The sequence below is a fragment of the Necator americanus genome, chromosome V (genome assembly GCF_031761385.1).
Source record: "Necator americanus strain Aroian chromosome V, whole genome shotgun sequence".
NCBI lineage: Eukaryota > Metazoa > Nematoda > Chromadorea > Rhabditida > Ancylostomatidae > Necator > Necator americanus.
In genome coordinates this window covers 29,125,677-29,143,032 of record NC_087375.1, presented here as the reverse complement: position 1 = coordinate 29,143,032, position 17,356 = coordinate 29,125,677, and the positions used below count along the sequence as shown (strand labels likewise).

The 17,356-nt window shown below is 37.5% G+C and overlaps 1 protein-coding gene across 2 annotated transcripts; it reads right to left on the bottom strand.

The window, feature by feature from the left end:
• Nucleotides 1-607: 607 nt before the first annotated feature.
• RB195_015558 (uncharacterized protein) lies at nt 608-5,879 on the bottom strand (the record flags this gene model as incomplete). 2 transcript variants are annotated; one of them, XM_064206322.1, is made up of 9 exons in its annotated part: nt 608-764; nt 849-934; nt 1,012-1,092; nt 1,154-1,324; nt 1,387-1,500; nt 1,562-1,663; nt 3,825-3,932; nt 4,013-4,123; nt 5,841-5,879. In XM_064206322.1, the coding sequence occupies 9 exons, from the start codon at nt 5,877-5,879 to the stop codon at nt 608-610; spliced, it is 969 nt and encodes a 322-aa protein (XP_064062203.1). The 2 variants fall into 2 exon arrangements, with proteins under 2 accessions (XP_064062203.1, XP_013297734.2); XM_013442280.2 differs by lacking the exons at nt 3,825-3,932; nt 4,013-4,123; nt 5,841-5,879 and having other exon boundaries at nt 1,562-1,660.
• Nucleotides 5,880-17,356: the final 11,477 nt, after the last annotated feature.

The window sequence follows — 17,356 nt, the reverse complement described above, 5'->3', positions numbered from 1 at the left end:
TGCGCAAATGTCCGTGCTTCATGTCGTTTTGACCCGACTATATAAACTGTTCAAAAGGTCAGGATAATGAGAGTTCCTGTAAAAACTCGGTGGCGTGCAAGCATATGTAGCGCGTTTTTTGTTTTTTATCAGAAGTCAGCATCTCATCACCGCTTCCTACCTTTCCTTTCCTTCCTCACCAGTGGTTTTTCTACTTTTCTATAAACACTTTTTTCCCATGTAATATCATACTTCTCTTCGAAGTGCGTTTTGAAAGTAAATTCCATTGACAACCGCAATTGCCTACCATCTAATGGCACAGATTTATCTTTCCTACAACCAAAGAAATAATTTTCAGGTAACTTCGGTAAAGGTTCCTTTGCTGTCAAAAAAAAAAAAACGCGAAATTTGACATCTCTTGTTCTCTTGTCGCTTTATTCGCTTTCACGTCGGAGTTTCACGATACCAAACCTCCGGACTCCCACTGTCTCAACGTGCTACGATTGCATGCATATACATACTGTAGTACCGTACACTTCTCCATATTCACCCCAATTTTATTTTTACAGGGTATGTTTGAGAGCTTTACAAAGGACATTTTTTTATTTTTTACTCGGGAATCTTGAAACTAACCAATAGCTAGTAGCAGGAAAAGAGTGCTAACAACAATCGATTGGAACGCCAATCCGGTCGCTGATACTAATCCGACGGTTGTTATTCCTGCGAGCAGTGGTGTTGCACCTCCGAGAAGTGCTTCGAACGGTTTTGATTCCCTTCTTTTGTATCTGAAAAGAGCAGTTTGTGAACAATGTTTAATTATTTTTTGTATTTTGTTTTATTCATCTTATAGCTAAACATAGGACTCTTACCTAAACGAACATAACATCAAAAACACCATGAGGACAGCCAGAGAGATGCTCAGAAGTGGAGCTGTCTTGTTTCCCATATCTCGGACCTAGAACATTCAGTGAAGGTGTGTACACCTAAGGGTACTGTAGAAGTACCGTAACTCTACAGCCTTGCTGTATTTACCTCGTTCGCAACGAGACTGTCGGACGCTGCACCACATCGTAAGAGATTATACTTGGAAGAGTCATAAAGAAGGGTCACCAACTGCAAAACACATGAGAATTCCGGAAAAAAAAGTGTAGATGATGCAAACAGTTCAACCTACTTTTTGTTCCCAAGCTAGTAACGGCTTATTTTCTGGATATACCATATAATAACGAAGTATTATGGTACGGAAGTTTTTGAGAACGTTTGTTTGGTGATCGACGCTCACATCGTAAACGTTTGCAGCAATAAAAACTTGCTTGCCAAGTATATCCATAGTCGGATATGTAATCTGAAAAATGTTACATATTTTTACTGGCACTAAGAAAAAATAGAGTTAAAAATTCTATTCACGTCGACTCTGGAGAAATTTTGGTTGTAGAGCTTTAGAAGAGCGTAAAAGGCATCGTTTTTCTGGCAATATGGATCACACATATCCTTATAGGTCAAGGAACGTCCTGACGAGTCCTGTAAATGTGATTTTCATAGTGTGAAAATTACTTCCGAAAAAAAAACCTGTAAAACGTACTTGAATGGAAATGTTGTTTGAAATTTCGTAAACTAAATCCCATACTTGTTTACGATGATCTTCCCTTAACAGGCTACCATTATCCCTCGCTTCAATCATCACCTTAAAAGAAGAATTTTCATGTGACGGATCGAGATCAACGTTTTCTTTAGAAGTAAAACAACACTAGTAAATGGGAGTTTTGATCAATCAATTGTGTTCAGAAACTCATCGGAAATCAATGCGCACGTCTCTAAGGATAAGGACATACATATGCCGCTACATATGTATAAAGGATAAAGTTTCTGGCGTTGATCAATGCACTTGGGATGCGCCACCACGTTCACTTCAATTCAGAATCGTCTGAGGTTTACGAACGTGTATCTGGCCTATACAATAACTTGCGGTGGCTAGCCGATGTGTCAAGTCAGTGTTTTTATCCTCCCAGACAAGTCTGGTACCAATTTATCGACCCCGGAGGGATGAAAGGCTTGGTGAGCACTAGGGCGGATTCGAACCTCCGATCGATTGTGCGGGAAGCGGAACCTCTAACCGCTACACTACACCCGCTACATACGTATATGATATATAATATAGAAAGGGCTTAGAATCAGAGATTCTGCAAAGTATTTGCGCTGGTCACCGAACCGAACACCATTAAATTTCTCGTAGTAAAAGTTTTTTGAAAATTTTCTTAAGAATAAAGTTTTTTGTACAAAAAACATGCAACCTTTGATGAATTGAAGGTAGCCATCGAAAGGGAGTATGTATGTTGAATTTTCGAATGTACCACGCTTTAATTTGTGGATTCCTAGTTTCACGATGTGAGCGCCTTATGAATTGGAAGAATAGTCAGAATTGGAACAGCTGATGATCGTGTTGGATTTGTCGACTAGAAGAGCTAGTTTGAGGATAAATAATAAAGAACTAAATATGTAAAAATGCAGTTAATGTAGCCCATTATAAACACAGAAAGCAAATTGTACGATATTTTTGGTTCATTGTTAACAGTTCATAAACAATCATTGTGTGGGAACATTTTTTTTCGAGGCACTATGATTTAGTAGATAAAAATAGCTCCTAATAGGTTGTGATAACGCTAAATTTGAGCAATTTATTCATAAAAAAAACAACATCGTGTGGATCTTGTCTATTTCTTTAATGCGACCAAAGTTAGGACAAATAAATTTCCCGAGCCATGTGTGTAACTAGCTAAAGTGTTCCTATCTGGTTATCCCTCCTCAATCCATGCTCCATTCAGAGATCCTGATCACTAGTGCTTAGAATCCACTTATCATTCGTATACATGTGCTATAGACTCATAAGACAGCCAGTCACAGATGCATCGCCTCCCGACAATTGCAGTTAGTTCAGTAGCATGAGATAAGTTAGTACAAACGACTGTTGCAAATATTAATGGTGGAAATGATAAAGATGAAATGATAGAATAACTACGAAATTTGGATTAGGTGTATTTTATTTATTTACTTTTTTAAATCACAGTCCTAGTCCGACTATTTGTAGTCATTAGTGGGACATTACGCGAGGGCATGTCACAAAAATATGTACTGAGGCAGTAATACTGCAAACTCGTTAGTAGAGTTGTGTTAGACACTATTTTATGTCGTGGTTAAAATGTTCTTCTGTCTTGAAACTTCTGTTTACGTTTTCTAATAGTGTACCTACGAGGGACCTTTTAGGTGGGATCTTTATCTTCCCGAAGTTTCAGCTTTTTCTCCATCTTCATAGACCTTATCTTTTTATGATTGAATAGCATCAACTTTAAATTCTTTAGGAAAAAAAAACATCCGTGATTACTCTATTGAGGAAGTAGCTTTCAGTGAATATTTCAGTAATAAGTTCTGGTGTGACGGGTGTAGCGCAGTCGGTAAAAGGTTCCGCTGCCTACGCGATCGATCGTAGGTTCGAATCCACCCTAGTGCTCACCATTGGTACCAGACCTGTCTGGGAGGGCAAAAACACTGTCTAACAACACAAACACATCGGCTATCTCGCGCAAGTCGTTTTATAGCCCAGATACACGTTCGTAAACCCCAAACGATTCTGAATTGAAGTGGACGTGGTGGCGGATCCCAAGGAGACTGATTAACGCCAGACACGTTATCCTTTATCCTTTTAAATTCTGGCATCACAAACTCATCAACATCCACAGAACTTCACGTTGACATCAAATAACGGACTTTGGACAACTCATTTACCATTTTACTTGTGGTTTCGTAGAGTGATATGATGATTAGTGGAAAAAAATGTTACTGTCCCTCACCTCTATCATATTAAGTGTCCCGTTCTGTTGAAGAAATTCCTCAACAACTTGTGATTCTTTATGGCTTGCAGAATCAGAATCGGTGAAAGTGACACGTGCATTGTTACGCTAAAAAAAAGTGAGGAAATTCAGAAGTGCACACAACTAAAAGGTTAAAATCAAAGTTAAGTGATAAGCTATTAACAAACCTGATGAAATCTTACAAAACCAATTGAGGTAATAGCCGTAAAAAGTAGTAAACCAGTAATGAACCGCCATGGATGGTAGCCAATAGATAAACCGAGTCGGTAGAAAATTCGCTGAAAGACAATTCTTGTTTTCTGTTCTGGTTTCGAAAAAGAAAATAAATAAAATGTTTTCTCCTCATCTTATCTTATCTTTTTACTCAATCGCTGATAACATTACAGTTGCAAAGTTCTGCTTAACTCAAGTATTTATTTTAACAGGTATTTGAAAGCAATTAGGTTATTTGTAAAACCTAGATGAACTACAATAACGATATATTTGAGAAAGTCGAAAATTGCAAGAAAATTGTTCTTTTCTCCCGAAAAAAAAACAGTTAGAGGGCAAGTAAATGTGTTACCAAAAAAACCATAAAAAGATTTGAGAATACAGCTTAGAAATAGATACCACTTAAGAAAAAAGCATCGACAAGAACTCAGCGTTTTAATGTTTGTCATTGACTTGTATTTAGTCACAGTTAGCTTTTTATTACTTTCACAAAAACTGTTGGGATACTGTATACAGTACTTCTTTCCTCTTTGCTGATATTTTTCCTCCCTTTTTCCGTTTCCTCACCCAAATGAAGTCACGTAGGGGTACAATTGTATGTACATATACTTAACTATGTAAAGACCCTTACCACTTTAATTCCACTATTCGAGTTTCAGCTTTCGAAAATAATTTATGTTTACCTTAACTTTAATTAATTAATTTAATAATTAATTACTAGCACTGAGTAGCATGGGAGTGACATGACTCATAGAACAGCACTGGGAAACGTTCCACCTATAATCCGCTTCGTTTTATCATTTTTTCCTGCAAATTCTACAGATTTAAAAGACTTAAAACGAAAGGAGTGGTACAGTATAATCATATTAATTCTTCCTGAGATGTTACAGTACTGACACAGTACACCAGTCATTTGCTGGAAAGAGCTTTGTTTCGACATTCTTTGTGAGCGAAACCTGCGTAGTATTCAGTAAGTTAACATTAAAATATAATTGAGAACTGAATTAAATCTCACACAGCATTATCAGATGTCTTTGAGGCCCTGGAACAATGCCTTAGAAACAATGTGTGTTCATTTAAACACTTCATGAATTCCCAAATGATTCAGTCATCGCACAACCTTTATTAATCATTGAAAAAGCTGCTCAGTTTCATCTTTAAAGTATGTACTTCTTCCTCTACACATCAAAAAAGTCCTTTCGACTTCAATTTTAAAATTTGATTAAAAGAACTATGATCTAGTTTTAATTCCAGCAGTTATATGTTATTTTAGTTTTAACTGTTAGTGAGCTGAACTACATGATACAAACTTTTTTTGGTGCTTCTTTTAACTCCTAGTTTAACTGGTACATATTGTGATAACTCGGAGGAGCAGTTACTGTTCTGCTTGTGGAACTCTCGAAATAAGTCGATGGATGCGTATAAAGTTTAAAGGCATCACCCCACGAATCTGAGGTGGTACGGATTTTAGGTGGTGTTTTTTTATACTGGATAGTAGATTATGGGGAGGGGTGTGATTCCGTCCATTTCTTCCTAATTGCCGTAAAAAACGGCCCGGAAGATGTGCGCGTGCACAAGGCTGCCGCGCTCCAATCGAACTCGTTGTAGAAAACAGCGCTCGAAGCCGCATCTTCCGGGCCGTTCTTTACGGCAATTGGGAAGAAATGGACGGAATCACCTTTCTCTCCATAATCTACGATCCCGTATACGAATACTCCACCCGAAATCCGTACCACCTCAGATTCGTGGGGTGATGCCTTTAAGACGTCGAAAAACGCACCATACCTTCATAAATTCCTCCGTGTTTGGTATCGAGAGCCGCATTTTTGCAACTGAAAAAAGAGAATTCATTTAGTTCCATTCTCGAACCATAACGATTCATGACGAACAATTTATTAAGATCTTCAATGCATTATTGCAAAGAAAAAGGATTGGTTTGACATTTGGAGTGAACGTTGTTCAAATTACGTGAGAGAGGACAAAATAGCGGGGACGAAAAAAAAGAAAACTTTGAGAGAATCAGATCTCTGGCCGGAAGCTAAAGAAGAATAGAACGAACTTGTATAAAACGTCGTGTTGACGTTTTTTTGGGGTTACGGTTCTACTATGTACCTCTGATTCCTGAAGTTTCAATTTCTCGAAAATTAGAAAGAACGAAAAAAGAAAATTAGATTGAATTAGTAAAAATAAGAAATTGTTTCTAAAATGGCTGTACTACTGTGGCAGTGAAAACAATTGCACAAAAAGTCACCAACAAGCTGTTGGTAATTCCTAGATGAGATATCTTAAGAAGATTTTTTTTATTCGTTTTGGTGTCATTTTAATCCCAATGGTAAGTGTTGAAAATTTATGTTGTTGTTTTTTGTGTTCTCGCCAGCTTTGTCGCCTCCTATCCATAATTCTCTATGAAATGTGTCATATGAAACCAAATCCTAATTTTTTAGACATAAGGGTGAAATATTTGAAGTAGAAGTACTTTTAAATGGTACCTATTCGTAAATACGAAGAAAAGCATAGGAAGCCAACATTTTCAGAGTTATGTTTGAAGAAAAAAATAAAGAGATGAAGCGCCCTGATGAATTTCTGCAGGGAACTAAAATGAACTAAACTGAACTAAAATGCTTGCCTGCAGAAATTCATTAGGGCGCCTAAACTGGATTCCGAAAGCACCACCACAGTTTCTGAAGCGAATTTGTGTGAATCCATCATTAGTTTGAAAAAATACGGGCTCAAAATCATGATGTGACAGTATCTTGAGCAGAATTGTCGAACGTGCAAAAAACAAACTTTTTACGCTGCTTCAGAAACAGTGAGATACCAGTAAGTGAGTAAAAATACTAAGAAGAAGAAGAGTCAGTTTAAGTTCAGATAATTGGTCTCAGACTGCGCATGAAGGGAGCCGTTTGTCAAGATTTTATAAAAAAAAATGGTAACTATTCCCGCTGAGACCCCGCTGTGGAACAGAATAAAGACTATTGACGCAATTTGTGAATGATGTTGAACGTTACTGTATATATGCTGGGAAACCTCGAACCTCGTGAACCTAAGATAAGAAAAAAATTTGTTTATTAGAGCAGAGTAGAGAGGCCTTCCACAGGTTATACAGTATTCAATGAGAAAAACTCCACCAACGAATACTGTATCAGTGGTTTGGGGCACATGCCACACGTTGTCAGTTACTAGTTTTCTTTAGAAGTTTCGCGAATGTTTACAACGTTTTGTTTGAACCGATTTCTGGATAACTTTTTGTTTCATCTGGAAATTCAACAGTTATGTAAGACAACCTTGGGAATCTTGGAATTCGCAGTCTAGAAAAAGTCTAGAAGTCCTCTTGTCCCGTGAGAAAGGGTTATCCCATTGAAATTCATGAACATTTTTTTCTAGTCGAAAAAAATGTTGGGATACGGATATTGTTAGGTTAGTGGAAGTTGAATATAAATTATGCAAAAATAACCAACCATGTGAAAAAAAAAAATCCAAGAAGAAAACGCAAAACGACAGCGCGCAATCACATTAAAAGAACAACTGATTAACAGTCACTCCGAAAAACCGCAAAAGAAAAAGAAAATCTCGTAACAAAAAACTCTGATCTATAAACAAAGAAGGTGAACACACGCGCCACCATTGCCTCACCTCCGGCACTTCTTATCAGATCGTTAATATCGAGAAATGAGATCGACTGACTACAAGGTCGTGACGAGATGACATATTAAAACGAGCTGTTTTGTGTGTTAGGGCGCGGGCGCGCAATGTGTGGGCGGAACCGGATGGTCGCAACACAACAATTAATAGAGGTCTAGAAGATTACCGCAATCTTTTCAAGGAGTGCAAAGAGTTCACGAGTGTTTCCTCGGTGAGTAGTCAGAGATTATACCAGTTCTACGGAAGAAAATTCACTCCGATCAGTTGAACTCGATTTCGAAGTGCTGAATATTCAACGATTTCGAAATATTAACGAATGAGAAATTCTGGAAGCTGTGATTCTAGGAAAATCTTAGTTTATGTGAACGTAAGTAGCTCTTAGAAAGTGCCACAATAACTGAAAAAGAGAGGAAAAAGTAATGTTAATATTGTTCATGAAAGAGGAAGGTGCAGCCAAATAAGGAGAATGGACCTAAGACTTTTCATCGCTATCAGAAAAAAAATCCAAGCAGAATTATTTCAAAAAGTAGAAAAATAATAAGATATGCTTTATGAGTGAAATCAAGCTAGAAGTAAATGAAGGGCATATTTTCTCGCGCTAAGGTTTAGGATCTCTGAAAAAAAGTGTGGGAAATTTAAAAAGATGCTCATTTTGAGAAGACGAATATGGTTGTGGAAGAGTGGAGAAGAAGAACAAGAGTATAAACCATGATCCAGTGTTTGCTTCAGAAAAACTTTGCATGTAAAGGGAATTCAAGAAAAATGACTAGAAAAAATTCGATTATCCCACAAAATGATGCAATATTTTATATATTCTTGTTATTTTCCAAAATTAAGGCGAATAAAATTTCTCATTACTCAAAATGTTCTGTGAATAAATCATACTGTCCCGAAACCTAAAATATTAGTACAAAAATACTTATTATTTATGAAATGACACAATAAATTGCAAAGCGAAAGAGTAGAGTCTGCTGAAAATTAGAAAGATTTATTTAATATTCGATACTAAAAAGGTCCTTCTGATTTCATACTGTTATTCATAATTACATACTCCTTATTTAATATTATATATTTAATCTTATTGTGTATTCATATGACTGTGGAAAATAATGGATAGGGACTGACATCAGTTCTCCCTAGAGGTGCTTGAACTCCAGATATGAAAGTAGGTGAACAGAAATATCAAGGATTCAACCTGTTAGTCACCTCTGTAACCAAAAGCAGTTCCGATAAACACTCGATTCATTTATTAACGGACTTGTGGTATTTTTCGGCATAAAAGTAGAGGTTACTACAGTTTTCATTCAAGTTTTTTCTGCTAAAAGTATTAACACTAAGAAAAAATTTGAAAAAGAATATAAGTATTAGTAAATAAACATGAATAAATAAATAAAATGCAGTATATAGTAACATAATGCAAAATATTAGGCAAAAAGCAACAAATATAACAGAATTCCAGAAAAAAAGATTGAGGTAAACGAGAAGCAGAAGTTTATGACAGAAGTGCAACACTGCGACTAACTTCTGTCCCAAAATCGGTCGCAAACCGTCGGAATTCTTAGAAGTGGTCGAAATTAAATTTTTAAAAAGACTATTCAAAAGCAAATGAAATGATGAGTTCAAATATACTTCAAGAATTTAGTTTTGACAAATGTGTGACCTGAAATCGGGGGAATTTTCTCCAACTCTCGTTAATTACTTTCACTTGTAATAGTCTGCAGAAAATGGTAAAATGAGGGGAAATAACTCTTGTTTCCGGTGTTATTAACAAATTAGAACAATAGAAAAGTGATTTTAGATCATTGGTGAACGTGAAATGAAACTGTGAAATCAGGTAGCGACTCCGACAAACCGTCGCAGCTACATCGTAGCCGAGTGTAATCGTCGTCGTCGACAAAAATTTTAAAGTCAGGTTTCTCAATGGGATATTCCCTTCAAAACGCAGCGATGTAATAAAATGTGAAAAACTGCATATTGCAAAGAGATTTTAGCGCTTTTAGTCTCTCTTAACCAGGAAACGTTTAGGCGTTTTTTTTTCCTGCAATTACTGTTATATCTAAGAAGATTATTGTATAAAATGCATCGCATGGCTAATTTTAAGCGATACCACCACTTGTTAAGTATGACAGCATTGGATCAGCCTAAATGCAATTATTGAAAATTTAATTATTGCAGAATGTTGCACTCTTTCACATAAAATAAATAAAAGTATATTTTCCAGCAATATTCTTATTGAACATGGTCGTCTTTTTGTTCTTCGTCTCTTCCATGAATCTCTTGTGCTCATAAGGAGAGAAAATGTAATTTTGTCAACGAAATTACGTACTACGTATCTAGAGATGATAAATTCAATATTTAACTTAATAGTAAATTGCGTAGGTGACTCAAAAACCGCACTATTCATTTGACGAATGAATAAAAACTTAAAAATCAATTAGAAAAAGTCACTGGCGTATCAATTCAACGCGTTTTACTGGAATCCGTAATCTTTGAGATTTTTTTTTGGAACACGTGTTGGCCAATACAGTGACCTGCGGGGGCCAGCCGATGATCAAGTCAGTGTTTTTATCCTCCCAGACAAGTCTGGTACCAATTTATCGACCCCGGAGGGATGAAGGGCTCGGCGAGCACTAGGGCGGATTCGAACCCTTGACCGTGTGGCTGCAACGGACTTCTAACCGACTGACCCGCCCCTAAAAATCAGTAAAAAAAATACACACATTAATCACATACACTACACTGATGCACAAAGCTTTTTTATCCTTGACGACCGAAATTGAAAAAAAAATTATAAGTGAAAAAATTAGAATTATTATTATATATATGGAAATATATAGTGTATTCAAAAAATATTTCGCCTAGTTTTGGCGTAGCGAACTTGCTTAGTTGTCAGCTAATATATAAGAGAATTCAATACAGTATCCTATACAGTAAGCAAACAATGGCATATTGCAAAAAAGGTTAAAATTTTTAGAAAATTAAGTGAAATTTCGTCCTAGGGGAAATGGCCCTAGGGAAAATGAAATTTGAGATAAACTCAATTTTGACCGCTATTTATACATTTTTCAATTCCAAGTTTCCCTTTCGCTGTTATTTCACAATTAGAACAAGATAGACAGCGAAAGACGAAAATCAGATGTTGCCTACTGCAGGAACAAAAATTAACCGTATTTTCGATCTTTTTTCCAATTTTTTTTCGAGATAAATCAGAGATCACTGATAAGCTAGAGGATCTTCAAACATCAGCATCAATTTAAAGTACGCGATCACCGCACCTGTCGCCTCGAAAGATGCGGTACAGGTTTCTGTAACCAAACATAGGTCTTAGCACAATATTACACTGTTCTCAGTTCACCACAACGGCGATCACAAAAAGAAATGTGTGCTCTTAATTTATCAAACATTCTGTAGTCACATAACTATGTACATAGATCGGCTGAACACACAATCACCAACAATTTCATTAAAGATTCTAAGGCAGTATACATGGCCGGCGATCAGGAAATACGTTCGGATAAAAACGATGACAGATGTCCTTGAAAATTTCTCGTCAGTACATGCGTGGTTCCCCACTAATCCAGCTGAATCACACTGTTCAATATGATTGGTTGAGATTCGAATACAATACAGAGAATGTATGCAACTATAGTACTTTCATCGATGATAAATCTGCAAAAGCAAGTAGTTTTTATTTCGAAATATACAAAAAAGGTTAGAGGAAATATTTAAGTGCGACTAGGAGCTTAATTTTATCGAAGAAAAATAGAAAAATGGTCACAAGACTTTTTTGAAACCATTTTTTTTGCAGTTATTCGAAGCGGAAGTTAGAAAGAAAAATCATTGTTTCAAGTACTTCATACGCTTCAGAATTCAGTGGAGACATAAAAAAAGCAAGAAAAATCTAAATTTAACCAAAACAGTCAATTATGAATTGTTGCTCGAGAGGAGAATTGATGGAGTGGCTCGCTTGAGGGATAATTCATTCTCAATTTCCCTAAATGAGGTAAATGTTCGGCTTCAGTTCACTTTTGTTCTTCTCCCGTCTAGTTTTTACTTCATCGTACTTCGTCAACTTTATAGTGCCACGACCTATTTCCTCATAGTAAGTGGGGTCTCAACAAAGAGTTGACATTCGATTTATCAGTTCAAAATCTAGAGTTCTTGTTTATGTTGAGTATTTTTAAAGTCCTTAGAAGTATTTAAAGAAAAATAAAATGCTCTCCGAGTCCATCATGGAGGAAGAAGCGTCTGGGTATTTCCTGCGAGCGATCGGGATAATTGTCTGCAATAGAACCTCCAAGAAAATCCATAACACTTCCTGATATGGGGCTCCAGTGTTTGTAGATTTGTTTTCTGTGCACCGAATACTATGGGACATCGTTGACATATTGAAACTCGGTGCAGTTACGTGAACGGGTGCGCTCGAAGCGGTACGGTGGAGCCTAGCGGTTAGCACCGAAAGAGGAGCCTTGCTAGCACCACTCATCGCTGGATTCTCAACGGTCCCACCGCGATGCCAACCGTTGGCTCCACCGATTCGCGCTGTCGCTTAAACAAATGCATCGAGTATTTTCTGTGGGATGAGGAGACGTTCTAAGAGGAAAATTCTCTTATTGCGGCGTTGATCATCCCAGGTCTCCCAAAGACGGAGAAATAAGGAGTTAGTTGTTAAAGGTTTAGTATGCTAGTCAAAGTTAGGATAAGTCCTGATCCGCAACTCAAAAAATCCTATTAAAATTATGTAATTGGGATAATAAGTTCTCTTACACGAATACAAATATTTGAGATCCTAAGACGAAGATGAAGGTGAAGTCCGAGGCGCTGATCAATCCGATTCAATTCATAACCGTTCGAAGTCTATTAACGCCTTTGCAATGACTTGGAGGTTTGCTTGGAAGTCAGTGTGTTTATCCTCTCAGAGAAGTTTGGTACCAATTTGTCTAACCCGCGGGAATGAAGGGCTTGCTTGGCGCTAAGGCGGATTCGAAACTGTGCAGTCACAGTGGAACCTTTTACCGAATGCGCTTCAACTGTTCTTTTTCTCAAAATACTTCAAGGAACGAGCGATTTTTGCTCGATAATTCTTCATGGGGCTTAAGCTCAAACACTTGATTATTGGGACTTTGATATACTCAACTCTTCAAGTTTCGTATTTTGTGGAAAGTAGAAAATGTGTAAGTTTTGTAGTCCCCGTAATACTGCCTCCAACTAATCATACCTAACTCCCATCTGTTCAATATTCCTGTTCGAATATTTTCCAATTAGTGGATGTTCTCGAGTAGTCGAATTTTTATTACGATTATTGTGACTCCATCCACACGCATCATTGCTGTGTTAGAATAGTTTTTTGTCCCCATTGAGAGGATAGTTTTTTCCTGCACTATTTCTTTTTCTGTGCTCTTACTGTATGTTGTCCTCTTCGTTTTCGGCTATCATGTTCAGAAGTTGACATGTGCTTCCCATAATTAGCGCCTAGTGACGGTCGCCGCATTGTTAGTTACAGTCCAAATTGCTTCCCACCAAGTAACAAAACAAAACTGGAACAGTCGTTTGTTGACGTAAGAAATGCGCTGCGCTCATGGGTTCGGCTTTTGTCCGCCTTCCCCTGTACGAAGTAAAGCTGCCCGTAGACAGTTTTTTCTTTTCCTAACGGCCCGTAGAAGGTCGATCACACCAACTGACAACTGCGAAGATTCTCAAAGTGTCTTTATCATAAGATACGAAGAGATTCTTTTAGAAAATACATCATTTTGACAAATACTCTTTTCCCGAAAACATATATCTCACACTAGCCGAGGCATATAAAGGTAGCATAACATGAAGTTGACAATATTGTGATCACGGAGGGACAAAAAAGAGTTCTGGTTGTAGATTACGAACGAGTCCACATTCAGTGCTTCCTAATCGTCCTGAAAAACAGCGTTGAAAACGGCCTCAGTTCCTACGAGGATAGACGCTCCACCATCGCTACACGCTTCGCTTCCACGTGCGAGTGGTCTAAAGTCAATGAAGTCTCATCAATAGGTGTCATGGGGTCTCAGCAGCAGCCCATTCAAGTAAAACCTAGGAATAGGCACCTGAGGGACCCAGCGGGTGCAAGAGTTGGCACTTTCAAAGGTACTTTGTAGTGTGTAAAGCGGTTTCCACACTATGTTTCAAGAGAAAAAAAAGAAAAATTGAGCGAGGTCACACTTTTACTCTACTCTACACCCCGAACTCTATATTTGCGCCAACGTTTCCCAGCCACGTCAGTTTCTTGCTGTGTTTTTGAAAATTTAGAGGGTTGTTTTCTGTTTCATGGTCATACATATTGTACATTTTTGTTCCTATTTTATTCCATTCTTCAATTATTCAAACTTTCATACTTTAAAGACATCACCCACGAATCTGAGGTGGTATGGATTTCAGGTGGAGTATTCGTATACAGGATCGTAGATTATGGAGAGGGGGGTGATTCCGTCCATTTCTTGGCGTAAAAAAAAGATTGGAGAATGCGGCGTGCGCACACGGCTGACGCGCTGCAATCGGACTCGTTGTAGAAAATAGCGCGCCGCAACGCTCGAAGCGCAACGCTCGAAGCCGTACCACCTCAGATTCGTGGGGTGATGCTTTTAAACAAAATGTGCACACTCACGACTTACTCGGTATCTTATGATTTATTTCCTAAAAGCTCTATTTCTCTGTGAAAGGAGAATTCTTTTTTGAAATTACGTTGATCGTAAAAATATGTCAGATTTAGTAAGTTAGTCATAATGAGCACAGTCATAACCTATCACACATTTTCGCTCATGATATAAAATGGGAATTAATGTGGGATGTACTCGAATAGAATAGAATGGTGTTTGAAATATTCTTAGATTCAAAATATCGGGATATTTCATTTTGAGGGCTAACACCTAGAAAATTTATTTTACAGAATTTGGCACCAAAAGCCGAATCAGAGTATTTATTGATAGTTATTTTTAAATCGCAGGCCGCCGGTAGGAGTCAGTTCTGTTCTTATATCAGGGATTAATCTGTTCATTTTGAATAAAGTTGTGTGAGCTAGCTCTGTGAGAGGTGAGAAAGAGGTAAGAAAATCATACAAGAATGTTTTCGAGTCATAGGAGTAAAAGCCGTATTTACCCTTTGCTTTCTTTACCTACGTATTCGACCGTGCTTAACAATACGTGAACAATGCCTGTTTTGAAAGGATAGCGTATAATCTAAGATTGTGATGCAGGAGGAGAATAATCAGAAGACCAGAAAAACTTCAGGTTGGCTAACTGTATCGTAGATTCGTTAGATGTCCTACCAACGGTGGAAACGGTAGCATTGAGATAAGAGTTGAAAAAGTGGAAGACTACTGGATATTAATCAATAATACAAAAATTAATTCATAATACAATAATCACAGTTCTCCACCAAAAATCAAAGAAACCAATTATGATGCTCAGCTGGGGAAGTAGGCGGAGCCTGATGTTGCGAATTCGTGGATAAGACCAGGATTCCTACACAATGTCTGTGTGACGGCTGGGCCTGGACAACGCATTCGTAGCATTCTGTGACTAATTAAAAGCGAAAGAACTGGGTTAAAACGAAAGTTCCAAAGAGTTTCGTGTGATAATTTTAAAGTGATAAAAAATCTGCAAATATCTAGTTCGAACATGCTTTTCATCGATTTTCCGAACATAAAATTGTTAACAATAACATAACAATAATAAAACAGTTAACATTATTTTTAAGGTAGTTGGATTTAAGGTAGTGGTTTTTCCTTCCTGTTGGGAGTGAAGCTATTAGCGATCTGTTCCTACCAAGAAAAGTTACTACACTGTACGCCTTACAGTTTGAGCCTGTTTATATTGACCAAATCGAGTTAGTGCTGTATGTAGCTAATGCTGAGGTTAGAAACATTTTTTTGTAGTCTGTATATTTTCCAGCCAAATTTTCCTCAGCGTTTTCCACAAATTTGACGAAAAGTTGACTTTGAAGTTAAAGTTTGACCCAACACTGATATGCAGACCCTAAGAACAACCTCACGAAGCAAAGGATAGAAAGTTAAAATGACTATTTTGATCACTTTCGCCTCAACTCAATAGCCTTTTGAACGAATGTTTTACGATATGGCGACAGTTCCGTCAGTATATACATCTCCAGGAAAGATATTTCATCACGAGACCAGTTGTTGCGTTACGAACACAATTCTAAGCGCGCTTACGTAGTCCAATCTTCGAGCATTCGTGCATGAAAACGTGATTCTCTGATCATTCACGATGTATTTGTGGAACTGTATGCTTATTCGAATGTGGATCTTCAAAGAAAAGATTTTTTGTCTGAAATTATTTCATCATTGTAGGAGTTAGGAGCTAGAAACTACGAGTGAAATACTGGAGCTGATGGTAAAATTCTTGCCTACCTAATTTTTCTATGAGCTTTAGTCTTATCGTTTTAGAATATATAATACGCTCTTAAGGAGGAAATTCTACAACTACCTTTTAGACTTTAAATATATTCAAACCACATAAATAAATTGAGTGTTGTCTCCGAAAAGATCGGTTTGCGGAGATTCAGAAAACATCTATGTATATCGGGAACATCTATAGAGTAATTTACAACGGGGCGATGAAGTGGGTTAAACGACGCAATGTCAGAGATCACAAAAACTGAACCACGGCCTGAGATCTGCTCAAAATTTAAGCACATTTCCAAACATAGAACAGAAATAATCTGCGCTAATCACTTGATAACAAATGAAAAAAATGACTTGAAAATTTTTCAAAATATTTTTGTTCTACACTGTTTCTTGTCTACATGATGATAATACATAATTTAATTTAATTTTTTTTCGGATAAGAGCATTTGCCATCGGTGGAGAGAGGTTCAGAAGAGTTCTGCCTTGAATTCTTAGTTCCAGTTCGATAAAGATCAGACTACTTATTAGCACAAATTAGTCAAAGAGATGGAAGAAATTTACCAATTCTTCAAGATTCCACAAAATTTTCACTTGAATATTCTAGGAGAATATAATTCATATGAATTCAATTCTAGGAGAAATTTCTCAAATAAACACCCTCGAAGGGCAGTTAGGAAGACATTAGATTGTCCACGAACTTTGAAACAAACATGCACTCTAAGAGAACAAAAATCATCCGTTGGAGATCATCCACACTCCCTTAGGGCGGATGTGAACGGAAAACGACCGTGTTTAGCGAATCAGAACAGAAGCACACTACAAAGCACACTGACAATGACATCAGAACATCGAGTCCGCTTCATCGATGCAGCGATCTCAGAGAGAGAATTGGATCGTGGCGCGGAGAACGTCGTTGGTGACCATCGATGCGTGTTACGGAATACGGTAAACGCAAGTAATTAAGTGAGATGTGTGGATATAGAGTAACGAGGCGGCCGAAACTCGTCAAACACGCAGCAGGAGATGGAGGTAAGTGCTATGTTTGGCTACGACGATTCGAGAATAGTCATTGGTTTACGGTGGAGTAACGTATACTACAAAAGAAAACGTGAGAGATGATTGTTGAACGGTCAACACTTGAAAACTGAAGGATTTACGAATTTGCAAATAGTAGTTCGTGAAGTGTATCGTCCCGAAAGGCGTTCACATCGAAAAAGCATAGGAAATAAGATGCTAGAGTCATTTACAACAACATAGCTGGTTGTGA